Source organism: Vicugna pacos, chromosome 26 (genome assembly GCF_048564905.1).
Source record: "Vicugna pacos chromosome 26, VicPac4, whole genome shotgun sequence".
NCBI lineage: Eukaryota > Metazoa > Chordata > Mammalia > Artiodactyla > Camelidae > Vicugna > Vicugna pacos.
This window is the reverse complement of record NC_133012.1, coordinates 16,807,631-16,828,005: the sequence shown is the minus strand read 5'-3', so window position 1 is coordinate 16,828,005 and position 20,375 is coordinate 16,807,631. Positions and strand designations below refer to the sequence as shown.

At 57.3% G+C, this 20,375-nt stretch overlaps 1 protein-coding gene across 1 annotated transcript in view; it reads left to right on the top strand.

Annotated features, from left to right (window-relative positions):
* Nucleotides 1–20,375, top strand: part of LOC140689400 (uncharacterized) — a 106,362-nt gene that overhangs the window by 21,791 nt on the left and 64,196 nt on the right. The window contains exon 4 of the mRNA XM_072950118.1: nucleotides 11,931–12,057. Coding sequence (XP_072806219.1) covers nucleotides 11,931–12,057 — 127 coding nt within the window. The remainder of the gene's footprint in view (nucleotides 1–11,930; nucleotides 12,058–20,375) is intronic.

The following is a 20,375-nucleotide window of genomic DNA, read 5'->3' as shown; positions in this document are numbered from 1 at the left end:
TGGGGAGATGATGCAGGACTGTGTAAATAATGTGGGCTTGCAGATATTACGCCGGCTTGGGGACATAACACACTCTCGGCTAGATGATGCTGATGTGGGAAACGATGCGGGCTTGGGGAGAATATGTGTCTTTTGGGAGATTTGGGATTAGGGAGATGATTCTGGATTGGGGAGATGATTGGCCTTGGGGAGATGATGTGGGCCTGTGGAGGTGATTGGGCTTGGGGTGATGATTTGGGCTTCGGGAGATGATTTTTGCTTCAGGAAATGATGCGGGTTATGGTGGTGAGTTCAGCTAGGGGACATGTGGGCCTCGAAACATAATGTGGACACGGGGAGTCTATGCAGGTTTGGAGAGATAATGCGGGCTTGGGGAGACTATGTGCCTTTTGGGAGATTTGGGCTTGGGGAGATGATTGGTGTTGGGGAGATGATGTGGGCTTGGGCAGTAGATGCAAACTTGGGGAGATGATGCGGGTTGGGGAGATTACGTTGGTTGGGGAGATGATGTGTGCTTGGGGAGATGATTGGGCTTAGGGAGATGATGCGGGCTTGGGGATATGATTTGACTGTGGGAGATGACTCAGGCTTGGGGTGATGAAGCCGTCTTGCAGATTTCCTGTGGGCTGAGGGAGATGATGCAGGCTTTGGTAGATGACGTGGGCTTGACAGATCATGCAGGGTTGTGGAGATAATTTGTGCTTGGGGAGATGAAGCAGGCTTGGGGAGATGGTGTGGGGTTTTGGAGATGTTTGGTGTTGGGGAGATGACGCGTGCTTGTAGATATTACGCCGGCTTGGGGACATGACACAGGCTCGGCTAGATGACGCGGGCTTAGGAAATGAAGTGGGCTTGGGGAGACAATGTGCCTTTTGGGAGATATGGACTTGAGGAGATGCTTGGGCTTAGGGAGATGATGCGGGCTTGTGGAGATGCTGTGTGCTTGGGGAGATGATTGGGCTTAAGGACATGATGCAGGCTTGGGGAGATGATGCAGGCATGGGGAGATGATCAGGGCCTGGTGTAGATGATGCGGGCTTGGGGAGATAATGTGAGCTATGGGAACTTGGACTTCAGGAGATAATTGGGCTTAGGGATATTATGTGGGCATGCGGAGACTATGTGGGCTCGGGGAAGTGATGTGAGCTTGGGGTGATGATTGGACTTGGGGAGATGATGTGGGCTTCAGGAGGTGATGTGGGCTTGGGGAGATGATTGGACTTGGAGTGATCATGTGGGCTTGCGGAAATGAAGCGGGCTTAGGGTGGTGAGGTCGGCTAGGGGACATGTGGGCCTCGAAACATAATGTGGACAGGGGGAGTCTATGCTGGTTTGGAGAGATAATGCGGGCTTGGGGAGACTATGTGCCTGTTGGGAGATTTGGGATTGGGGAGATGATTGGTCTTAGGGAGATGATGCAGGCTTCGGGAGATGATGCAGGATTGGGGAGATGATTTGTGCTTGGGGACATCATGTAGGCTTAGTGTGGTGAGGTCGACTTGGGGACATGTCGGCCTGGATACATGATGTGGACTCGGAGAGTCGATGCGGGCTTGGGGAGATGATGCGGGCCTAGGGAGACTATGTGGTTTCTGAGACATGATGTGAGCTGGGGAGATCATGTTGTCCTGGGGACATGATGCAGGACTGTGTAAATAATGTGGGCTTGCAGATATCACGCCGTCTTGGGGACATAACAGAGGCTCGGCTAGATGATGCTGATGTGGGAAATGATGCAGGCGTGGGGAGAATATGTGCTTTTGGGGAGATTAGGGCTTAGGGAGATTATTCTGGATTGGGGAGATGATTGGATTTGGGGAGGTGATTGGGCTGGGGGAGATGATTGGTCTTGGGGAGGTGATGCGGCTTGGGGAGATGATGCAACTTGGGGAGGAGATGCGGCTTGGGGAGGTGATGCGGATGGGGAGATGATGCGGGCTTGAGGAGATGATGTGGGCTTGGGGAGATGTTGCGGGCTTGGGGGCATCATGCGGGCTTAGGGGCATCATGCGGGCTTAGGGCATTGAGGTCGGCTTGGGGACATATGGGCCTGGATAGATGATGTGGACTTGGGCATTCGATGCGGGCTCGGGGAGACGATGTGGGCTTTGGGAGACTATGTGATTTCTGAGAGATGATGTGAGCTGGGGAGATCATGTTGGCTTGGGGAGTTGATGCAGCACTGTGTAAATAATGTGGGTTGCAGATATTACGCCGGCTTTGCGACATAACACAGGATCGGGTAGATGATGCTCACTTGGGAAATGATGCTGGTTTGGGGAGAATATGTGCCTTTTGGGATATTTAGGCTTGGGGAGATGATTGGGCTTGGGGAGATGATGTGGGCTTAGGGTGGTGATTGGGCTTGGGAGGTGATTAGGCTTGGGGAGATTATGTGGGCTTGGGGAGATGATTGTTCTTGGGGAGATGATGTGGGCTTGGGCAGTAGATGCAGACTTGGGGAGATGATGCGGGTTGGGGTGATTAAGTTGATTGGGTAGATGATGTGTGCTTGCGGAGATGATTGGGCTTGGGGAGATGATGTGTGCTTGCGGAAATTACTGTTCTTAGGGAGATGATGCGGGCTTTTGGAGATGATTGGTCTTGGGGAGATGATGTGGGCTTGGGCAGTAGATGCGGACTTGGGGAGATGATGCGGGTTGGGGAGATGATGTGGGTTTAGGAGATGATTGGACTTCGGAAGATGCTGTGGGCTTTGTGAGATGATGTGGGTTTGGGAAGATATTTAGGCTTAGGGAGATGATGCGTGCTTGGGAAGATGATGTGGGTTTGGGGAGATGACTTGTCTTGGAGAGATGATTCGGGTTTGGGGAAATGTGAGTTGGAGACATGATGTGGGCTTAGGGAGGTGATTGGACTGTGGGAGATGAATCGGGTTTGGGGTGATGAAGCGGTCTTGCAGATATGCTGTCAGCTCACGGAGATGATGCAGCCTTGGGGAGATGATTTGTGCTTGGGGAAATCATGTTGGCTTGTGGAGATGATGCAGGCCTGGGTAAATGATGCGGATGGGTAGATAATGGGAGCTTTGGGAACTTGGACTTTGGGAGATGATTGGGCTTAGGGATATGATGTGGGTATGCGGAGATTATGTGGGCTCGGGGAGATGATGTGAGCTTGGGGAGATGATTGGACTTGGGGAGATGATGTGGGCTTCAGGAGGTGATGTGGGCTTGGGGAGATGATTGGACTTGGGGCTATCATGTGGGCTTGCGGAAATGAAGCGGGGTTAGGGTGGTGAGGTCGGCTAGGGAACATGTGGGCCTCGAAATATAATGTGGGCTCGGGGAGTCTATGCCGGCTTGGGGAGATAATGTGGGCTTGGGGAGATATGTGGTCTTGGGTTGATGATGTGGGCTTTGGGAGATGATGTGGGCTTGGGGAGACGACTGGGCTTAGGGAGATGATGCGGGCTTGGGGAGATGTTGTGTGATGGGGGAGACAATTTGTCCTGGGGAGATGATGGGGACTTGGGGAGATGATGCGGGGTTGTGGATATGATCGGGGTAGGGAGATGATGCGGGCTTGGGGAGATGATTGGGCTTGGGGAACATGTTGTGGGCTTGGGGAGATGATGCGGGCTTGGGGAGACTATGTGGTTTGTGAGAGATGATGTGAGCTGGGTAGATCATGTTGGCTTGGGGAGATGATGCAGGACTGTGTAAATAATGTGGGCTTGCAGATATTACGCCGGCTTGGGGACATAACACAGGCTCGGCTACATGATTCGGATGTGGGAAATGATGCGGGCTTGGGGAGAATATGTGCCTTTTGGGAGATTTGGGCTTAGGGAGATGATTCTGGATTGGGGAGATGATTGGGCTTGGGGAGATGATGTGGGCTTTGGGAGACAATTAGGCTTGGGGAGATGATGTTGGCTTGCGGAGATAATTGGGTTTGGGGAGGTGATTGGACTGTGGGAGATGACTCAGGCTTGGGGTGATGATGTGGGCTTGAGTATATGATGCGGGCTTTGGAGATGATGTGGGCTTGGGGAGATGTTTGCTTGGGGAGATAATGCGGGCTTGGGGAAATGATGCGACTCCGGGAGATGACACAGGCGTTTGTAATTGATGCAGTCTCGCAGGTACTACCCCGACTTGGGAGCATGATCCGGGCTCGGCTAGATGATGCGGCCTTGGGCAATAATGCAGGCTTGGTGAAATGATGTGCATTTTGGGAGATGTGGGCTTGGGGAGATGATTGGGCTTGGGGAGATGAAGGTTTGAGACATGATGTCTTGGGGAGATGATTGGTCTGTGGGAGATGACTCGGGCTTGTGGTAACGAAGCGGTCTTACAGATACGCGGCGGGCTCAGGGAGATGATGCAGACGTTGGGAGATGACGTCGGCTTGGGAGGGCATGTGGACTTGGGGAGATGACTTGTACTTTGGGACATGATGCGGGCTTAGAGTGGTGAGATCAGCTTGGGGACATGTGGGCAGGGAAACATGATGTGGGCTCGGGGAGTCGATGCGGGCTGGGGAGATGATACTAATTGGGGAGACTATGTGGGATCAGGGAGATGATGTGAGCTTGGGGAGATCATGTTGGCTTGTGGTTATGATGCGGGCTTAGGGAGATGAATGGGTTTGGGGAGATGATGCAGGCTTGGGTAAATGATGCGGGCCTGCAGACATTACTCTGGCTTGGGGACATGACACAGGCTCGGCTATATGACGCGGGCTTGGGAAATGTAGCAGGCTTGGGGAGACAATGTGCCTTTTGTGAGATTTGGGCTTGAGGAGATGATTGGGCTTAGGGAGATGATGCGGGCTTGTGGAGATGATGTGGGCTTGGGGAGATGATTGGCCTTAGGGAGATGATGTGGACTGGGGAGATGTGGATTGTAGACATGATGTTGGTTTGGGGAGATGATTGGACTGTGGTTGATGAATCGGGTTTGGGGTGTTGAAGCGGTCTTGCAGATATGCTGTGAGCTCAGGGAGATGATGCAGGCTTTGGGAGATGAAGTAGGCTTGGGAGATCATGCGGGCTTGGGGAGATGATTTTTTCTTGGGGACATGATGCGGGCTAAGGGTGGCGTGGTCGGCTTGTGTCATGTCGGCCTGATACATGATGTGGATTCGGAGAGTCGATGCGGGCTTGGGGAGATGATGCGGGCCTGGGGAAACTATGTGGGTTCTCAGTGATGATGTGAGCTGGGGAGATCATGTTGGCTTGGGAACTTGATGCAGGCCTGTGTAAATAATGTAGGCTTGCAGATATTTCTCCGGCTTGAGGACATAACAAGGGCTCGGCTAGATGATGCTGATGTGGGAAATGATGCGGGATTGGGGAGAATATGTGCTTTTTGGGAGATTAGGGTTTAGGGAGATGATTCTGGATTGGGAAGAATATTGGCCTTGGGGAGGTGATTGGGCTTGGGAAGATGATTGGTCTTGGGGAGGTGATGCGGCTTGGAGAGATGATGCAACTTGGGGAGGTGATGCGGCTTGGGGAGATGATGCGGGCTTGAGAAGATGATGTGGGCTTGGGGAGATGATGCGGGCTTGGGGGCATCTTGCGGGCTTAGGGGCATCATGCGGGCTTAGGGCGTTGAGGTCGGCTTGGGGACATATGGGCCTGCATAGATGATGTGGACTTGGGCATTCGATGCGGGCTCGGGGAGACGATGCGGGCTTTGGGAGACTATGTGATTTCTGAGAGATGATGTGAGCTGGGGAGATCATGTTGGCTTGGGAAGTTGATGCAGCACTGTGTAAATAATGTGGGTTGCAGATACTACGCTGGCTTTGCGACATAACACAGGATCGGATAAATGATGCTCACTTGGGAAATGATGCTGGTTTGGGGAGAATATGTGCCTTTTGGGATATTTAGGCTTGGGGAGATGATGTGGGCTTGGGGAGATGATTGGGGGAGATGATGTGGGCTTAGGGTGGTGATTGGGCTTGGGAGGTGATTAGGCTTGGGGAGATTATGTGGGCTTGGGGAGATGATTGTTCTTGGGGAGATGATGTGGGCTTGGGCAGTAGATGCAGACTTGGGGAGATGATGCGGGTTGGGGTGATTAAGTTGATTGGGTAGATGATGTGTGCTTGGGGAGATGATTGGGCTTGGGGAGATGATGTGTGCTTGGGGAGATTATTGGTCTTAGGGAGATGATGCGGGCTTTGTTAAGTGAATGAATAAGTAAATAGAAGGCCATCGAAGTCTACTATCGGAACTAGATAAAGACTAGAGAAGTAATCTGTCATTTTTTTTAATTGCCCTAAGAATTTGAGAATACACAGATCCACAAGAAAATCCTTTGTTCCTCAGTTGAGTAATTAAATCAGGTTATGTATGTAAACCAACAGCTACCTTGTCTGTGCTACGTTTGGGCTCCGTTTTTCCGCTGAATTTGGCACCGCAATATCGGGGCAGTGGCGGCTTGAGAGGCTTGAGAGGCTTGGGCGGCGGCTTGAGAGGCTTGGGCGGTTTGGTCGGCTTGGGCGGCTTGAGAGTCTTGAGAGGCTCGGGAGGCTTGAGCGGCTTGGGCGGTCTGAGCGGCTTTGGCGGCTTGACAGGCTTGGGCGGTCTGAGCGGCTTGGGCGGCGGCTTGGGCGGCGGCTTGGGCGGCGGCTTGGGCGGCGGCTTGGGCGGCGGCTTGGGCGGCGGCTTGGGCGGCGGCTTGGGCGGCGGCTTGGGCGGCCTGTGCGCATGCGCGCAGACCCCCCCTCCACCCCTCCGTCCCGCCTGTGCAGTCAGCCACAGCTTCTGGCAAGTTCCCTCTCAGCTGCCGAGGGAGCGACTCCGGGCGGAATTGAGGAGAACCCGCCCCGACAGTGTGGAGGGCCGGAACGGACAGGGCCCTCTTCCCTCTTGAAAATGTCTCAGCAGAGAACTGAGTCCATTATGGCTTTAATGAAATGTCCTGAAGGAGTCGGGGAGAGAATGTACTTTCCTTCCGTGAAGAAACACGGCGCAGGAGGAGCGCGGAAGAGAAGGCGCGGACGTTCCAAAGGAGCGGAAACTCAAGACGGCCCGTCGGGGAGGACGCGAGAGCCTGCGAAGGTAAGAAGCTGCTTTTCTGTTCTGGCTCCTTTCTACTTTGTACTAGAACTACTGTCACTAAATTGTATACGTTTTCAGATAAGTCTTTAGAAAATAAAATCTTAAGTCTTAACAAAGTTCATTCTGCTACAAACTCTTAATTTTTGTTGTTTAATTAGAAGGTGCTTCTAACACATTTGGTCCAAAGTTCTCATTAAAACCAGCAGGAAAAGCTTTAATGCCAATCATGCAGAAACTACGTGGTTTGACAAATTCGTTTTAATTGTCTTGTAAACATATTAAAAGTAGTTTCAGGCCAAGAAATGTAAATAAGATGAACCAATTTATACTTATGTAAACACATAGCATAAGAATTACATTAAAATCATTTTCGTTAGTAAAGTTATGTCCCTTGCATTGAACTAAAAGAATTATGTTTTTTCTACCAAATGTTTATCACTGTTCATAGATATAAATTAGTAAATTCCTGTGATTTAAAACTCTTAATTAAACTTTAGGATATTTTCTTCTTTTAAAGTTTAATATAAAGTGATAAAAATGTATATGTATACAAAGAAAAAGATAACTAGCTGTAATTTTGACATTACAATGCATTTTCGTGGCTCTCATCTGAAAAATACCATGGAATGAAATATTTGTATCAAAACCAACATTTATTTCATTTATTTCATCAGTTATATTTGTGGCCCAGTAATCCAATCTTGAGACATTTTTCTAATATATGTATGTAATTTAAGGAGTTTAAAATTTGCCTAGTGCCTATTTGAACATTTGTCACTTTATGAATTGTGAGGTGATATATTTATATGGAAAGAAAGTTGATGAGTCATTATGTTAAAGCCGTAATTATAAACCATTAACTTGAAAGTAGTAAGTATAACTTATCCTTTTGAAAAACTTTAAGAATCCCTAATGTAGTGCAGATGAAAAGATTTTCTGTAGATGGAACTCTTTTGTTCCCAGAACTGCCTTCTATACTTGATTTTGTTTCTACTCTCTATAGCACCGTACTGTCATTGTAATAGAACAGCAGATGAAATCTATTATTTTTTATGAATTAGATTCGCTTAGTTTAGAATCTATTCCTTAGAATTCAGTTGCATGCTTTGAGAATTTAACTCTTGTTTTCAGAGCCGTATTAAAATACAAGATTAGTCCCCCCCCCAGCATTGGAGTAGATTTTTGGTAAATAGAGATCAGGACCCAATTCTGGTTCCTTTCTGAGAGGCTTGGGCGGCGGCTTGAGGGGCTTGAGAGGCTTGAGGGGCTTGAGGGGCTTGGGCGGCTTGAGCGGCTTGGGCGGTCTGGGCGCCTTGGGCGGTCTGAGCGGCTTGTGCGGCGGCTTGAGAGGCTTGGGCGGTCTGAGCGGCTTGTGCGGCGGCTTGAGAGGCTTGGGCGGCTTGAGAGGCTTGGGCGGCTTGAGCGGCTTTGGCGGTTTGAGAGGCTTGGGCGGCTTGAGAGGTTTGGGCGGCTTGGGCGGCTTGAGCGGCTTGGGCGGCTTGAGAGGCTTCGGCGGCTTGAGCGGCTTGGGCGGCTTTGGCGGTTTGAGCGGTTTGAGAGGCTTGGGCGGTTTGAGCGGCTTGAGAGGCTTGGGCGGCTTGAGAGGCTTGGGCGGCTTGGGCGCTTTGGCGGTTTGAGCGGTTTGAGAGGCTTGGGCGGTTTGAGCGGCTTCAGAGGCTTGGGCGGTTTGAGCGGCTTGAGAGGCTTCGGCGGCTTGAGCGGCTTGCGCGGTCTGAGCGGCTTGTGCGGCGGCTCGAGCGGCTGCGGCGGCTTGAGCGGCTTTGGCGGCTTGAGCGGTTTGAGAGGCTTGGGCGGCTTGAGCGGCTTGAGAGGCTTCGGCGGCTTGAGCGGCTTGAGGGCTTGGGCGGTCTGAGCGGCTTGGGCGGCTTGAGCGGCTTGGGCGCCTTGAGCGGCTTGAGAGGCTTCGGCGGCTTGGGCGGTCTGAGCGGCTTGTGCGGCGGCTTGATAGGCTTCGGCTGCTTGAGCGGTTTGAGAGGCTTGGGCGGATTGTGCGGCTTGAGCGGCTTTGGCGGCTTCAGCTGCTTGGGCGGCTTGGGCGGTCTGAGCGGCTTGTGCGGCGGCTCGAGTGGCTTCGGCGGCTTGAGCGGCTTGGGCGGCTTTAGCGCTTTGAGAGGCTTGGGCGGCTTGAGCGGCTTGAGAGGCTTCGGCGGCTTGAGCGGCTTGAGAGGCTTCGGCGCCTTGAGCGGCTTGAGCGGCTTCGGCGCCTTGAGCGGCTTGAGCGGCTTCGGCGCCTTGAGCGGCTTGAGAGGCTTCGGCGCCTTGAGCGGCTTGAGCGGCTTGCGCGGTCTGAGCGGCTTGTGCGGCGGCTCGAGTGGCTTCGGCGGCTTGAGCGGCTTTGGCGGTTTGAGAGGCTTGGGCGGCTTGAGAGGCTTCGGCGGTCTGAGCGGCTTGAAAGGCTTGGGCGGCTTGAGCGGCTTGGGCGCCTTGAGCGGCTTGTGCGGCGGCTTGATAGGCTTCGGCTGCTTGAGCGGTTTGAGAGGCTTGGGCGGCTTGTGCGGCTTGAGCGGCTTTGGCGGCTTCAGCTGCTTGGGCGGCTTGGGCGGTCTGAGCGGCTTGTGCGGCGGCTCGAGTGGCTTCGGCGGCTTGAGCGGCTTGGGCGGCTTTAGCGCTTTGAGAGGCTTGGGCGGCTTGAGCGGCTTGAGAGGCTTCGGCGGCTTGAGAAGCTTCGGCGGCTTGAGCGGCTTTGGCGCCTTGAGCGGCTTGCAGACACTGGAGTGTGCACAGACAGGATTGTGCAGGCCCAGGAGTGTACAGGCCCAGGAGTGTGCAGACACTGGAGTGTGCAGAGACAGGAGTGTGCAGGCCCAGAAGAGTACAGGCCCAGCGCTGTGAGGTCCAGCAGTGTTGAGGCCCTGGAGTGTACAGAATCAGGAGTATACAGGCCCAGGTGTGTTCAAGCCCAAGATTGTGCAGGTCCTGTTGTGTACAGGCCCATGAGTGTGCAGTTCGAGCAGTATGTGGGCCCAGTAGTGTGCAAGCCTAGGCCTGTGAAGGCCCAGGCCAGGGAAGGCCCAGGATTGTACAGGTCCAGGAGTGTGCAGGCCCAGGAGTGTGCAGGCACACGTGGGAGCAGGCCCAGTAGTGTTCAGGCCCAAGAGTGTGCAAGTCCAGGAGAGTGCCGGCCGAACTGGGGGCAGGCCCAGGAGAGGGAAGGCCCCGGAGTGTGCAGACAGAGGAGTGTGCAGGCCCAGGAGGGTGCAGGCCCAGGGTTGTACAGGCCCAGGAGTATGCAGTCACAAGAGTGAGCAGATACAGGAGTGTACAGGCCAAAGTTCGTGCAGGCCCAGGTGTGCGCAGGTCCAGGAGCGTGCAGGCCCAGAAGTGTGCAGATACAATACGGAACGGGCCCGGGAGTGTACAGGCCCAGGTTCCTGCAGGCCCAGGTGTGCGTAGGTCCAGGAGTGCGCAGGTCCAGGAGTGTGCAGGCCCAGTTGTGTGCAGGCCCAGGATTGTGCAGGCCCTGTCGACCCTGGAGGGCAGGATGCCGTGACCAGAGGAGGCGCTCTGTAGGACTGGGGGCGGAGGGCGGGAGAGCAGGCGGTTGGAGAGTCGGTGGTGAGGGCTGGAAAGGGGCAGAGCTGCACCAACCAGGTGTGCGGACCTGAGGGCGTGAGGCTGGGCGGCCTGCCGAGGGTGTTCCTGCAGCAGTGCTGGCCCTGGGTGAGGATGTGGTGGGACCAGGGCTGAGCCAGCGGGGCAGAAGGAGGAGGAGCGGGGAGGAGGGCGCCAGAGGGTGCACAGTGGACCGGTCACTGGGCATCTGCAGGTTTGGAGGCGCTCTGCTGTGTGGGGCTCCAGGCCTCCCTGGGTCTGGGGACGTGGGTGTGATGTGACTCGGAAGGAGGCCGGGTGCGCTTCGGACAGCACCCGCCATCTCTCCCACCCAGGCCCAGTGCTCATGGTCGTGTTGCAGCCTCAGTTTTCCGTCCACTGTCCCAGCAACCCGTTGGTGGTATTCTGAGCAGAGGCGGAGGGTGAGAGTCCTGACTTGGCTTTCCTTCCCTGTGTTTCCAAGTCCACACTCATTCCGCAAGTCGCACGACAGGCCAAGAAATCGGGAGACGCGGTGTCGGGGTAAAGAATAGTGAGTTGATTTGGAAAGCCAGCTGACCGAGAAGATGGCAGGCTAATGTCCTGGAGAGCCACCTTCTCCGAGTGAGAATTCAGGCTCCTTTTACGCTAAAAAGGAGAGGGGTTGTGGGTGGTTGGTGCAAAGTCCTTGGTGCAGGAATTCTTTGTTTTTGCAGTTGTGGGTCAGCTCATGGGGCCCCTGTAAAACCTCTAACAAAACAAATGTTACTTTCTGTTCTGCAGCTGCTTGTGTGTATGGGAGAGCAAAAGAGGTTTTATCCTGAAGGCTGAGAGCCTTGAGAACAGGCTCTTCTGTCAATTTCAGGCTGAAGGCAACATTGATTTCCAAAAGGTGCAGAGCTGGTAAGACAGCCTGGAAAACAGCAGAGGGTTAAAGGAAAAAGAACAGATCTAATAGGCAGTCAGATCTGGTCTTTTCTATTACACCTGCTGCCCCAGCAGGGCTGGCCTCAGGGAGGAAGGGCGCCCCCCCCAGCCCCCGAGAGCCGCCTGCAGGGGGTGGGGAAGGCAGGGAGGGGGTCTGCCGTGCTGGGGAGGTAAACTAGACATGGCTGATACATGGACAGTGAGTGCAAAGTTAGAAAACCTCTGGGTTTTCCCTCTTTAGGGAGGGAGAGGGAGGCTCAGCATAGGTCCTTGAGCTTCCGCGAGAGAAGTGGCTCTCAGCCCAGGTCGGCTGCGGGCGCCTCTGGGGTTGTCACACCTGAGGGGCCCTCTGTGGACGGGTCCTGTGTTCTTGGCACTGACGTGGATTTTCCTCCTCCTCTTCCCCAAGGGGCGGTAGTGGCTCCGGGGGCAGCTTCCAGCCGATCACGGCCATCCTGCTGTCCTCATGCACGCTGGCCCTGCACGCCCGGCAGCTGGACGTCAGGCTGCAGCTGGACTACGTCTCCGCCTCGCAGGTAAGAGGAGCCCCGCTGCTTCCCTGGGGACCGGCAAGGGGGTCCCTCGGGAGGGGTTTCGGTTGGGGGCTCCTGGCTAGACGCCACAGCCGTGTGAGTGGCACCGTTGGGGTGAAGGAGGCTGGTGCCAGGGACAGGGCAGGTCCAGGAGTATGCAGGCCCAGGAGTGTGCGGGCCCAGGAGTGTGGAGACACTGGAGAGGGCCGGCCCAGGAGTGTGCAGGGACAGATGTGAGCAGACCCTGGAGTGTGCAGGTCCATGAGAGGGTCGGGCGAAGTGGGGGCTGGCCCGGGATAGGGCATGGCCAGGGGTGTGCAGGCCCAGAGTGTGCTTGCCCAGGGTTGTGCAGACACAGGACTGTGCAGGTGCAGGAGTGTGTAGGCCCAGGAGATTGCTGGCACAGGTGGGAACAGGCCTAGGAGTGTGCAGGCATAGGTGGGAGGAGGCCCAGGAGTGTGCAGGCCCAGTAGTGTGCAGGCCCAGGAGTGTGCATACAGAGGAGTGTGCAGGCTCAGTAGGGTGCAGGCCCAGGCCAGGGCAGGCCTAGGAGTGTACAGGCCCAGGAGTGTGCATGTCCAGGAGTGTGCAGACACCAGAGTGTGCAGAGACAGAAGTGTGCAGGCCCAGGAGTGTACAGGCTCAGGCCTGAGCAGTCCCAGGAGTGTGCAGAGAGTGGAGGGTGCAGGCCCAGGCCATGGCAGGCCCAGGAGTGTGCAGTCCCAGGAGTGTGCCGGCACACGTGGCAACAGGCCTAGGAGTGTGCAGGCATAGGTGGGAGCAGGCCCAGGAGTGTGCAACCCAGGAGTGTGCAGAACCAGGTAGGGGAGGCCTAAGGGTGTTCAGGCGCAGGAGGGAACAGGCCAGGAGTGTGCAGGCCAAGGAGAGTGCAGGGCCAAGAGAGGGCAGGCCCAGGTGTGTGCATGCCTAGGAGTGTTCAGGCACAGGAGGGAGGAGGCACACGAGTGTGCAGACGCAGGAGTGGGCAGACACAGGATTCAGCAGGCCCAGTAGTGTGCAGGTCCAGGAGTGTGCAAGCCCAGGAGTGTGCAGGCCAAGGAGAGTGCAGGCCCAGGAGAGGGCAGGCCGAGGAGTGTGCAGGCCCAAGAGTGTGCAGGTCCAGGAGAGGGCGGGCCGAACTGGGGGCAGGCCCAGGCGAGGAAAAGCCCAGGAGCGTGCGGCCCAGGAGTGTGCAGACGAGGGATTGTGCGGGCCCAGGAGAAGGCAGGCCCAAGAGTGTGCAGACACAGGAGTCAGCAGGCCCTGGAGTGTGCTGGCCCAGGTGTGTGCAGGCCCAGGAGAGTGCAGACAGAGAGTGTGGAGTCCCAGTAGTGTGCAGGCCCAGTTGTGTGCAGGCCCAGGATTTGCAGGTCCTGGAGTGTGCAGGCCCAGAGGTGTGCAGACACAAGTCGAACAACCCCAGGAGTCTGCAGGCCAAGAAGTGTGCATAGCCAGGACTGTGCAGTCCCAGGAGTGTGCAGACACGGGGCGGAGCAGTCACACGAATGTACTGGCCCAGGAGTGTAGAGGCTAAAGTGTGTGCAGGCTCTGGGATGCGCAGGCCCAGGAGTGTGCAGGTCCAGGGGTGTGAAGGCCCAGGAGTGTGCAGACAGAGGAGAGTGCAGGCCCAGGAGCGTGCAGGCCCAGGCCACGGCAGGCCCAGGAGTGTAAAGGCCCAGGAGTATACAGAGCGAGGAGTGTGCAGTCCCCGGAGTGTGCAGAGACAGGGGTGTGCAGGCCCAGGAGACGGCAGGCCCATGAGTGTGCAGTTCCAGGAGTGTGCAGGCCTAGGAGAGGGCAGGACCTGCAGTGAAGAGGCCCAGGTTCGTGCAGGCCCAGGTATGTGCAGGCCCTGTAGTGTGCAGGCCCAGAGGTGTGCAGACAGAAGTCGAACAGGCCTAGGAGTCTGCAGGCCAAGGAGTGTGCATAGCCAGGACTGTGCGGTCCCAAGAGTGTGCAGACACGGGGCGGAACAGGCACACGACTGTACTGGCCCAGGAGTGTAGAGGCCCAGGTGTGTGCAGGCTCTGGGATGCGCAGGCCCAGGAGTGTGCGGGCCCAGGTGTGTGAAGGCCCAGGAGTGTGCAGACAGAGGAGTGTGCAGGCCCAGGAGTGTGCAGATCCAGGAGGATACAGGCCTAGTTGTGTTCAGGCCCAATATTGTGCAGGTCGTGGACTGTGCAGGCCGATGAGTGTGAAGTTGCAGAAGTGTGCAGGCCCAGGAGTGTGCAGGCCCAAGGGTGTGCAGGCCTAGGAGTGTGCAGATGAGGGATTGTGCAGGCCCAGGAGAAGGGAGGCTCAGGAGTGTGCAGGCCCAGCAGTGTGCAGGCCTGGGGGTGTGTAGGCCCAGGAGTGTACAGGCCCAGGATTGTGCAGGCTCAAGATTGTGCAGGTCTGGGAGTGTGCAGGCCAAGGGGTGTGCAGTTCCATGTGTGTGCAAACAGAGGAGTGTGCAGGACCAGTAGGGTGCAGGCCGAGGTGTGTACAGGACCAGGAGTGTTCAGGCCCATTAGTGTGCAGGACCAGGCCAGGGAAGACCCAGACCAGGGAAGGCCCAGGATTGTACAGGTCCAGGAGTGTGCAGGCCCAAGAGTGTGCAGCCCCAGGAGTGTGCAGACAGAAGAGTGTCCAGGGCCAGGATAAGGCAGGCCTAGGAGTGTACAGGCCCAGGAGTGTGCATGTCCAGGAGTGTGCAGACACCAGAGTGTGCAGAGACAGAAGTGTGCAGGTCCAGGAGTGTACAGGCTCAGGGCTGTGCAGTCCCAGGAGTGTGCAGACAGAGGAGGGTGCAGGCCCAGGCCAGGGCAGGCCCAGGAGTGTGCAGTCCCAGGAGTGTGCCGGCACAGGAGGGAACAGGCCAGGAGTGTGCAGGCCAAGGAGAGTGCAGGGCCAAGAGAGGGCAGGCACAGGAGTGTGCAGGCCCAGGAGCGTACAGGCCCAGGATTGTGCAGGCTCAAGATTGTTCAGGTCCAGGAGTGTGCAGGCCCATGAGTGTACAGTTCCAGGAGTGTGCAGGCCTAGGAGAGGGCAGGACCAGCAGTGAAGAGGCCCAGGTTCGTGCAGGCCCAGGTATGTGCAGGCCCTGTAGTGTGCAGGCCCAGAGGTGTGCAGACAGAAGTCGAACAGGCCTAGGAGTCTGCAGGCCAAGGAGTGTGCATAGCCAGGACTGTGCGGTCCCAAGAGTGTGCAGACACGGGGCGGAACAGGCACATGACTGTACTGGCCCAGGAGTGTAGAGGCCCAGGTGTGTGCAGGCCATGGGATGCGCAGGCCCCGGAGTGTGCAGGTCCAGGGGTGTCAAGGCGCAGGGGTGTGCAGACAGAGGAGTGAGCAGGCCCAGGCGTGTGCACGTCAAAGAGAGGGCGGGCCTAATAGGTGGTGGCCCAGGCGAGGAAAGGACCAGGAGAATGCAGGCTCAGGAGTCGGCAGGCCCAGGAGTGTGCAGGCCCATGAGTGTGCATTCCTAGGTGGGTGTAGCACCATTAGTGTGCAGGCCCAGGCCAGGGCATGCCCAGGAGTGTACAGGTCCAGGAGTGTTCAGGCCCAGGAGTGTACAGGCCCAGGAGTTTGCAGGCCCAGGTGTATGCAGTCTCAGAAGTGAGCAGATACAGGAGTGTGCAGGCCCAGGTGTGTACAGGCCAAAGTTCGTGCAGGCCCAGGCGTGTGCAAACACCAGAGTGTGCAAGACAGGAGTGTGCAGGTCCAGGAGTATACAGGCCTAGGTGTGTTCAAGCCCAAGATTGTGCAGGTCCTGGAGTGTGCAGGCCAATGAGTGTGCAGTTCCAGGAGTTTGCAGGCCCAGTAGTTTGCAGGCCCAGGCCAGGGAAGGCCCAGACCAGGGAAGGCCCACGAGTGTGCAGACAGAGGAGTGTGCAGGCCCAGGAGGGTGCATTCCTAGGTGTGTGTAGGCCCATTAGTGTGCAGGCCCAGGCCAGGGCAGGCCCAGGAGTGTGCAGGTCCAGGACTGTGCAGTGCCAGGAGTGTGTAGACACGGGGCGGAGCAGGCACATGAGAGTAGTGGCCCAGGAGTATAGAGGCCCAGGTGTGTTCAGGCTCTGGGATGCGCAGGCCCAGGAGTATAGGGTCTAGGGTTGTGCATGCCCAGAAGTGTGCAGACAGAGGAGTGTGCAGGCCCAGGAGCGTGCAGGCCCAGGCCAGGTCAGGCCCAGGAGTGTACAACCCAGGAGTATACAGACCGAGGAGTGTGCAGACCCCGGAGTGTGCAGACTCAGGTGTGTGCAGGCCCAGGAGTGTACAGGCCCACGTTCGTGCAGGCCCAGGCGTGTGCAAACACCACAGTGTGCAGAGACAGGAGTGTGCAGGCCCAGGAGTATACAGGCCCAGGTGTGTTCAAGCCCAAGGTTGTGCAGGTCCTGGAGTTTGCAGGCCAATGAGTGTGCAGTTCCAGCAGTTTTCAGGCCCAGTAGTTTTCAGGCCCAGGCCAGGGAAGGCCCAGACCAGGGAAGGCACAGCAGTGTACAGGTCCAGGGGTGTACAGTCCCAGTAGTGTGCAGAACCAGGTGAGGGCAGGCCCCAGAGTGTGCAGGCCCAGGAGAGGGCAGGCCCAAGGGTGTCCAGGCGCAGGAATGGGGAGTCCTAGGACCGTGCACGCCATGCAGAGGGCAGGCCCATGAGTGTACATGGCCAGGAGTGTGCAGGCACAGGAGGGAGGAGGTACACGAGTGTGCAGGCCTAGGAGTGTGCAGGACTTGTGAGGGCCGTCACAGGAGAGGGCAGGGCAATTTGGGGCAGGCCCAGGAGTGTGCAGACAGAGGAGTGTGCAGGCCCAGGAGGGTGCAGTCCCTGGAGAGTGCAGGCCCATTTGTGTGCAGGCCCATGCCAGGGCACGCCCAGGAGTGTACAGGTCCAGGAGTGTGCAGGCCCAGGAATGTGTAGGCACAGGAGTGGGCAGGCCTAGGAAAGGGCAGGCCCAGGAGTCAAGAGGCCCAGGTTCGTGCAGGCCCAGGTGTGTGCAGGCCCTGGAGTGTGCAGGCCCAGAGGTATGCAGACACAAGACGGAACAGGCCCATGAGTGTGCAGGCCAAGGTGTGTGCAGACCCAGGAATGTGCAGTCCCAGGAGTTTGCAGACACGGGGGGGAGCAAGCACACGTGTGTACTGGCCCAGGTGTGTAGAGGCCCAGATCTGTGCAGGCTCTGGGTTGTGCAGGCCCAGGAGTGTGAAGATGCAGGGGTATGCAGGCCCAGGAGTGTGCAGACAGAGGTGTGTGCAGGACCAGGAGCGTGCAGGCCAAGGCCACGGCAGGCCCATGAGTGTACAGGCCCAGGAGTATACAGACCGAGGAGTGTGCAGACCCCGGAGTGTGCAGAGACAGGAGTGTGCAGGCCCAGGAGTGTGCAGGCCCAAGAGTGTGCAGGTCCAGGAGAGGGCGGGCCGAACTGGGGGCAGGCCCAGGTGAGGAAAGGCCCAGGAGCGTGCAGGCCCAGGAGTGTGAAGACACCAGAGTGTGCAGTTCCATGGGTGTGCTGGCCCAGGAGTGTGCAGACAGAGGAGTGTGCAGGCCCAGGTGTGTACAGGCCCAGGAGTATACAGACCGAGGAGTGTGCAGAACCCGGAGTGTGCAGAGACAGGAGTGTGCAGGCCCAGGGGTATACAGGCCCAGTACTCTGCAGGCCCAGGAATGTCCAGGCCCAGGAGTGTGCAGATGAGGGATTGTGCGGGCCCAGGAGAAGGCAGGCCCAGAAATGTGCAGGCCCAGCAGGGTGCAGGCCCAAGTATGTGCAGGCTCATGATTGTGCAGCTCCAGGTGGGTGCAGGCCAATGAGTGTGCAGTTCCAGGAGTGTGAATGCCTAGGAGAGGGCAGGCACGGCTGTCAAGAGTCCCAGGTTCGTGCAGGCCCAGGTTTGTGCAGGCCCAGCAGTGTGCAGGCCCAGGAATGTGCAGGCTCAAGTGGGAAGTGTTTGTTGGGCCTGAGCAACTGTCCCCTGTCCTCCACCTCTGTCCCTGCCTGGCTGCACCTCTGCAGCTGCTCTCCTGCTCTCCTGGCCTCTTAGCTCTGTATCCCTCTCCCTCTCATGGTAGTCTTCTCTGCGTTTGCCTGCCTCTGGACAGATGGCCCAAGTCAGGACCCATGGGGGCTAGGGTGGAGGGGACTGGGGACTGGGTGGGGGAATTCAGAGAGCTGTCCTGTCCCCTGTGGTCCTCATTTGCACATCCATGTACTGGGCTGAGGAGGAACTCCATGCCCCAGGACACGCCCTAACTTCACAGGTCGTGGAGTACGGCCTGGATGCCTGGGGAACCGGCCTGGTGGGCGAGGACAGGGCAGGAATGGACAGGGGCGGACCCACTGCCTCTGCTGCCTCACCTGCTGGGCTGGGGAGAGCTCTGCCCAGGAAGCAGGAAGGCCTAGCAGGATGCGGGCCTCTCCCAGGGCCCTCATCCCGGCCGACTGAGGCCCCGTGGGCCAGAGAGGCCATAGCCTGCAGGCTGGGGCGCCAGGGTGGGAAGGAGGCTGGGAGCCCCCTGACCGTGTGCCCTGTCTCCTGGGTGGCCAAGGCTGCCTGGCTGCCGTTCATTTGCTCAGTTTATCAGGTAATGAGATGAAAGTGAGGCTTCCAGACAGAGGGGGCGTTGAGCCGGGGGAGAATGGCTGCTTCCTTCTGGGCCTGGAGGGGCAGCCCACCCCCCAGCCTTGCCCACTCCTCTGCTGCCCCCTCACAGCCCACCCAGCCCAGGAGCCCTGTGGCCACCCAGCAGAGGGGGTCCTGCGAGCCTCTGCCGAGCACTGTGGGCCCCAGGAGTCCTTGCGAACAGTCCCCCATTGCGGTTACGCTAGTCTGAATGACATTCGTTAGGTGTCAGCTGTGAGTGGGACGCACGTTAACGGCACAGCAATGATAACAGAAGTAGCAGTCACCACTCGCTGAGTGTCCCTCCGTGGTGGTTGCGCGGCCAAGCTCAGGTGGCGGTCTGGGACCAGGAACAGGGCTCGTCTGTGATAAGGGCCAGGCACCCTGTGTCAGGACCCGAGGTCAGTCTGTGATGAAATTCAAGGCTCAGTGTGTGACCAGGGTCATGTCTAGGTCTGAGGGTCAGCCTGTCCTCTGAGCCGGTGGCCCCCTGCCTGGCCTCTCCACCCCCTCCTCCCACCACGTCCTCACCACCTGGGTCACCAAGGTAACCAGCCTTGAAATAATGGGTGTTTCAGCAGCTGAGGCCTAACTTGAATTTATCCTGAAAGACTCAGTTCTGCAGCAGTTGCCAGGGAAACTAAGGGGCATCCTGTCTCTCCCACCCACTGCCAGTTTCCACGTCAGTCAGGCTTCCACTTGACACCTGGGCTGGGGCAGCAAAGGGGGGTGGGCAGAACGTGCCCACCCTGGCCCTGCTACCAGTCCTGTCTCCTGGACCCCAGGCCTCTGTGCTTTTGTCTCAGTGTGATGGGATGGGATGGGATGGCTCAGCAGGGGAGCCCACTGAGGTATATATAGAGTGCCAGGCGGGAGGCCCTGGGGTCGGTTTTGGCAGGCAGGCTTAGTCTGGGGCCAGCGAGCGGAGCACTTGGAATCTGATCCTGGATTTGATCCCAGCTCCTCTCCTTGTCAGCCTGGTGGCTAACTTGGTGTCTGTCTGCATCTGTCAAATGGGTGTGGTCATGGGGCTGTTGAGGTCATCCGAGCAAAGTGGTAGTGATGAAGGCCCCCTGGGCAGCCTCGGCTGTCATATCTTCAGAGCTGCTCCCCTGCCCTGTGCCGAGGGCATGGAGGCATTCCTGGGGCTCCCTGCCTTCCCCCGGGCTCTGGTCTGCTTCCCATCTCCTCCACCCTGGCCCCCAGGGTCTTTCCACAACATTCCCAGTTCAGAGTGAAGTCCTGTTTGTGCAGTATCCTTGAGACCCTGGCTTCACCTGTCTTCTGAGACTTGGGCCTCCACACCATCTCCAGGGCAGACCTTCCTCTTTGAGCCTCAGTTGTCTCTGCTGTAGGCGGGTGAACGTTTGGTTCCTGGGTGGACTGAGACTCAAGGCTTCTGTGTACTGAGGTTACCAGCACAGAGCAGGCGCAGGGGGTAGTCAGGACTCCCTTGCCCAGGTTTATACCCAGAGAGCCAACCTTGGGGAGAGCAATCTTCCTTGAAGATTGTGGGGCCCAGTCCAACTCAGCCTCCTCCCCAATTGGGGAAGCAGGGCGTCGCTTCAGGTGGGCAGGCTCAAGTCTTCCCATCTGAACAATGAGAGCAGAGAGGTCTCCCTTGTGGGATCACAAGGCATCGTGCCCAGACCCAGGACGTGGCTCAAAACCAGGTCCCTCGGCCCCCGCATAGTCAGGATTCATGCAGAACTCAGCCCTGCCCCTGCC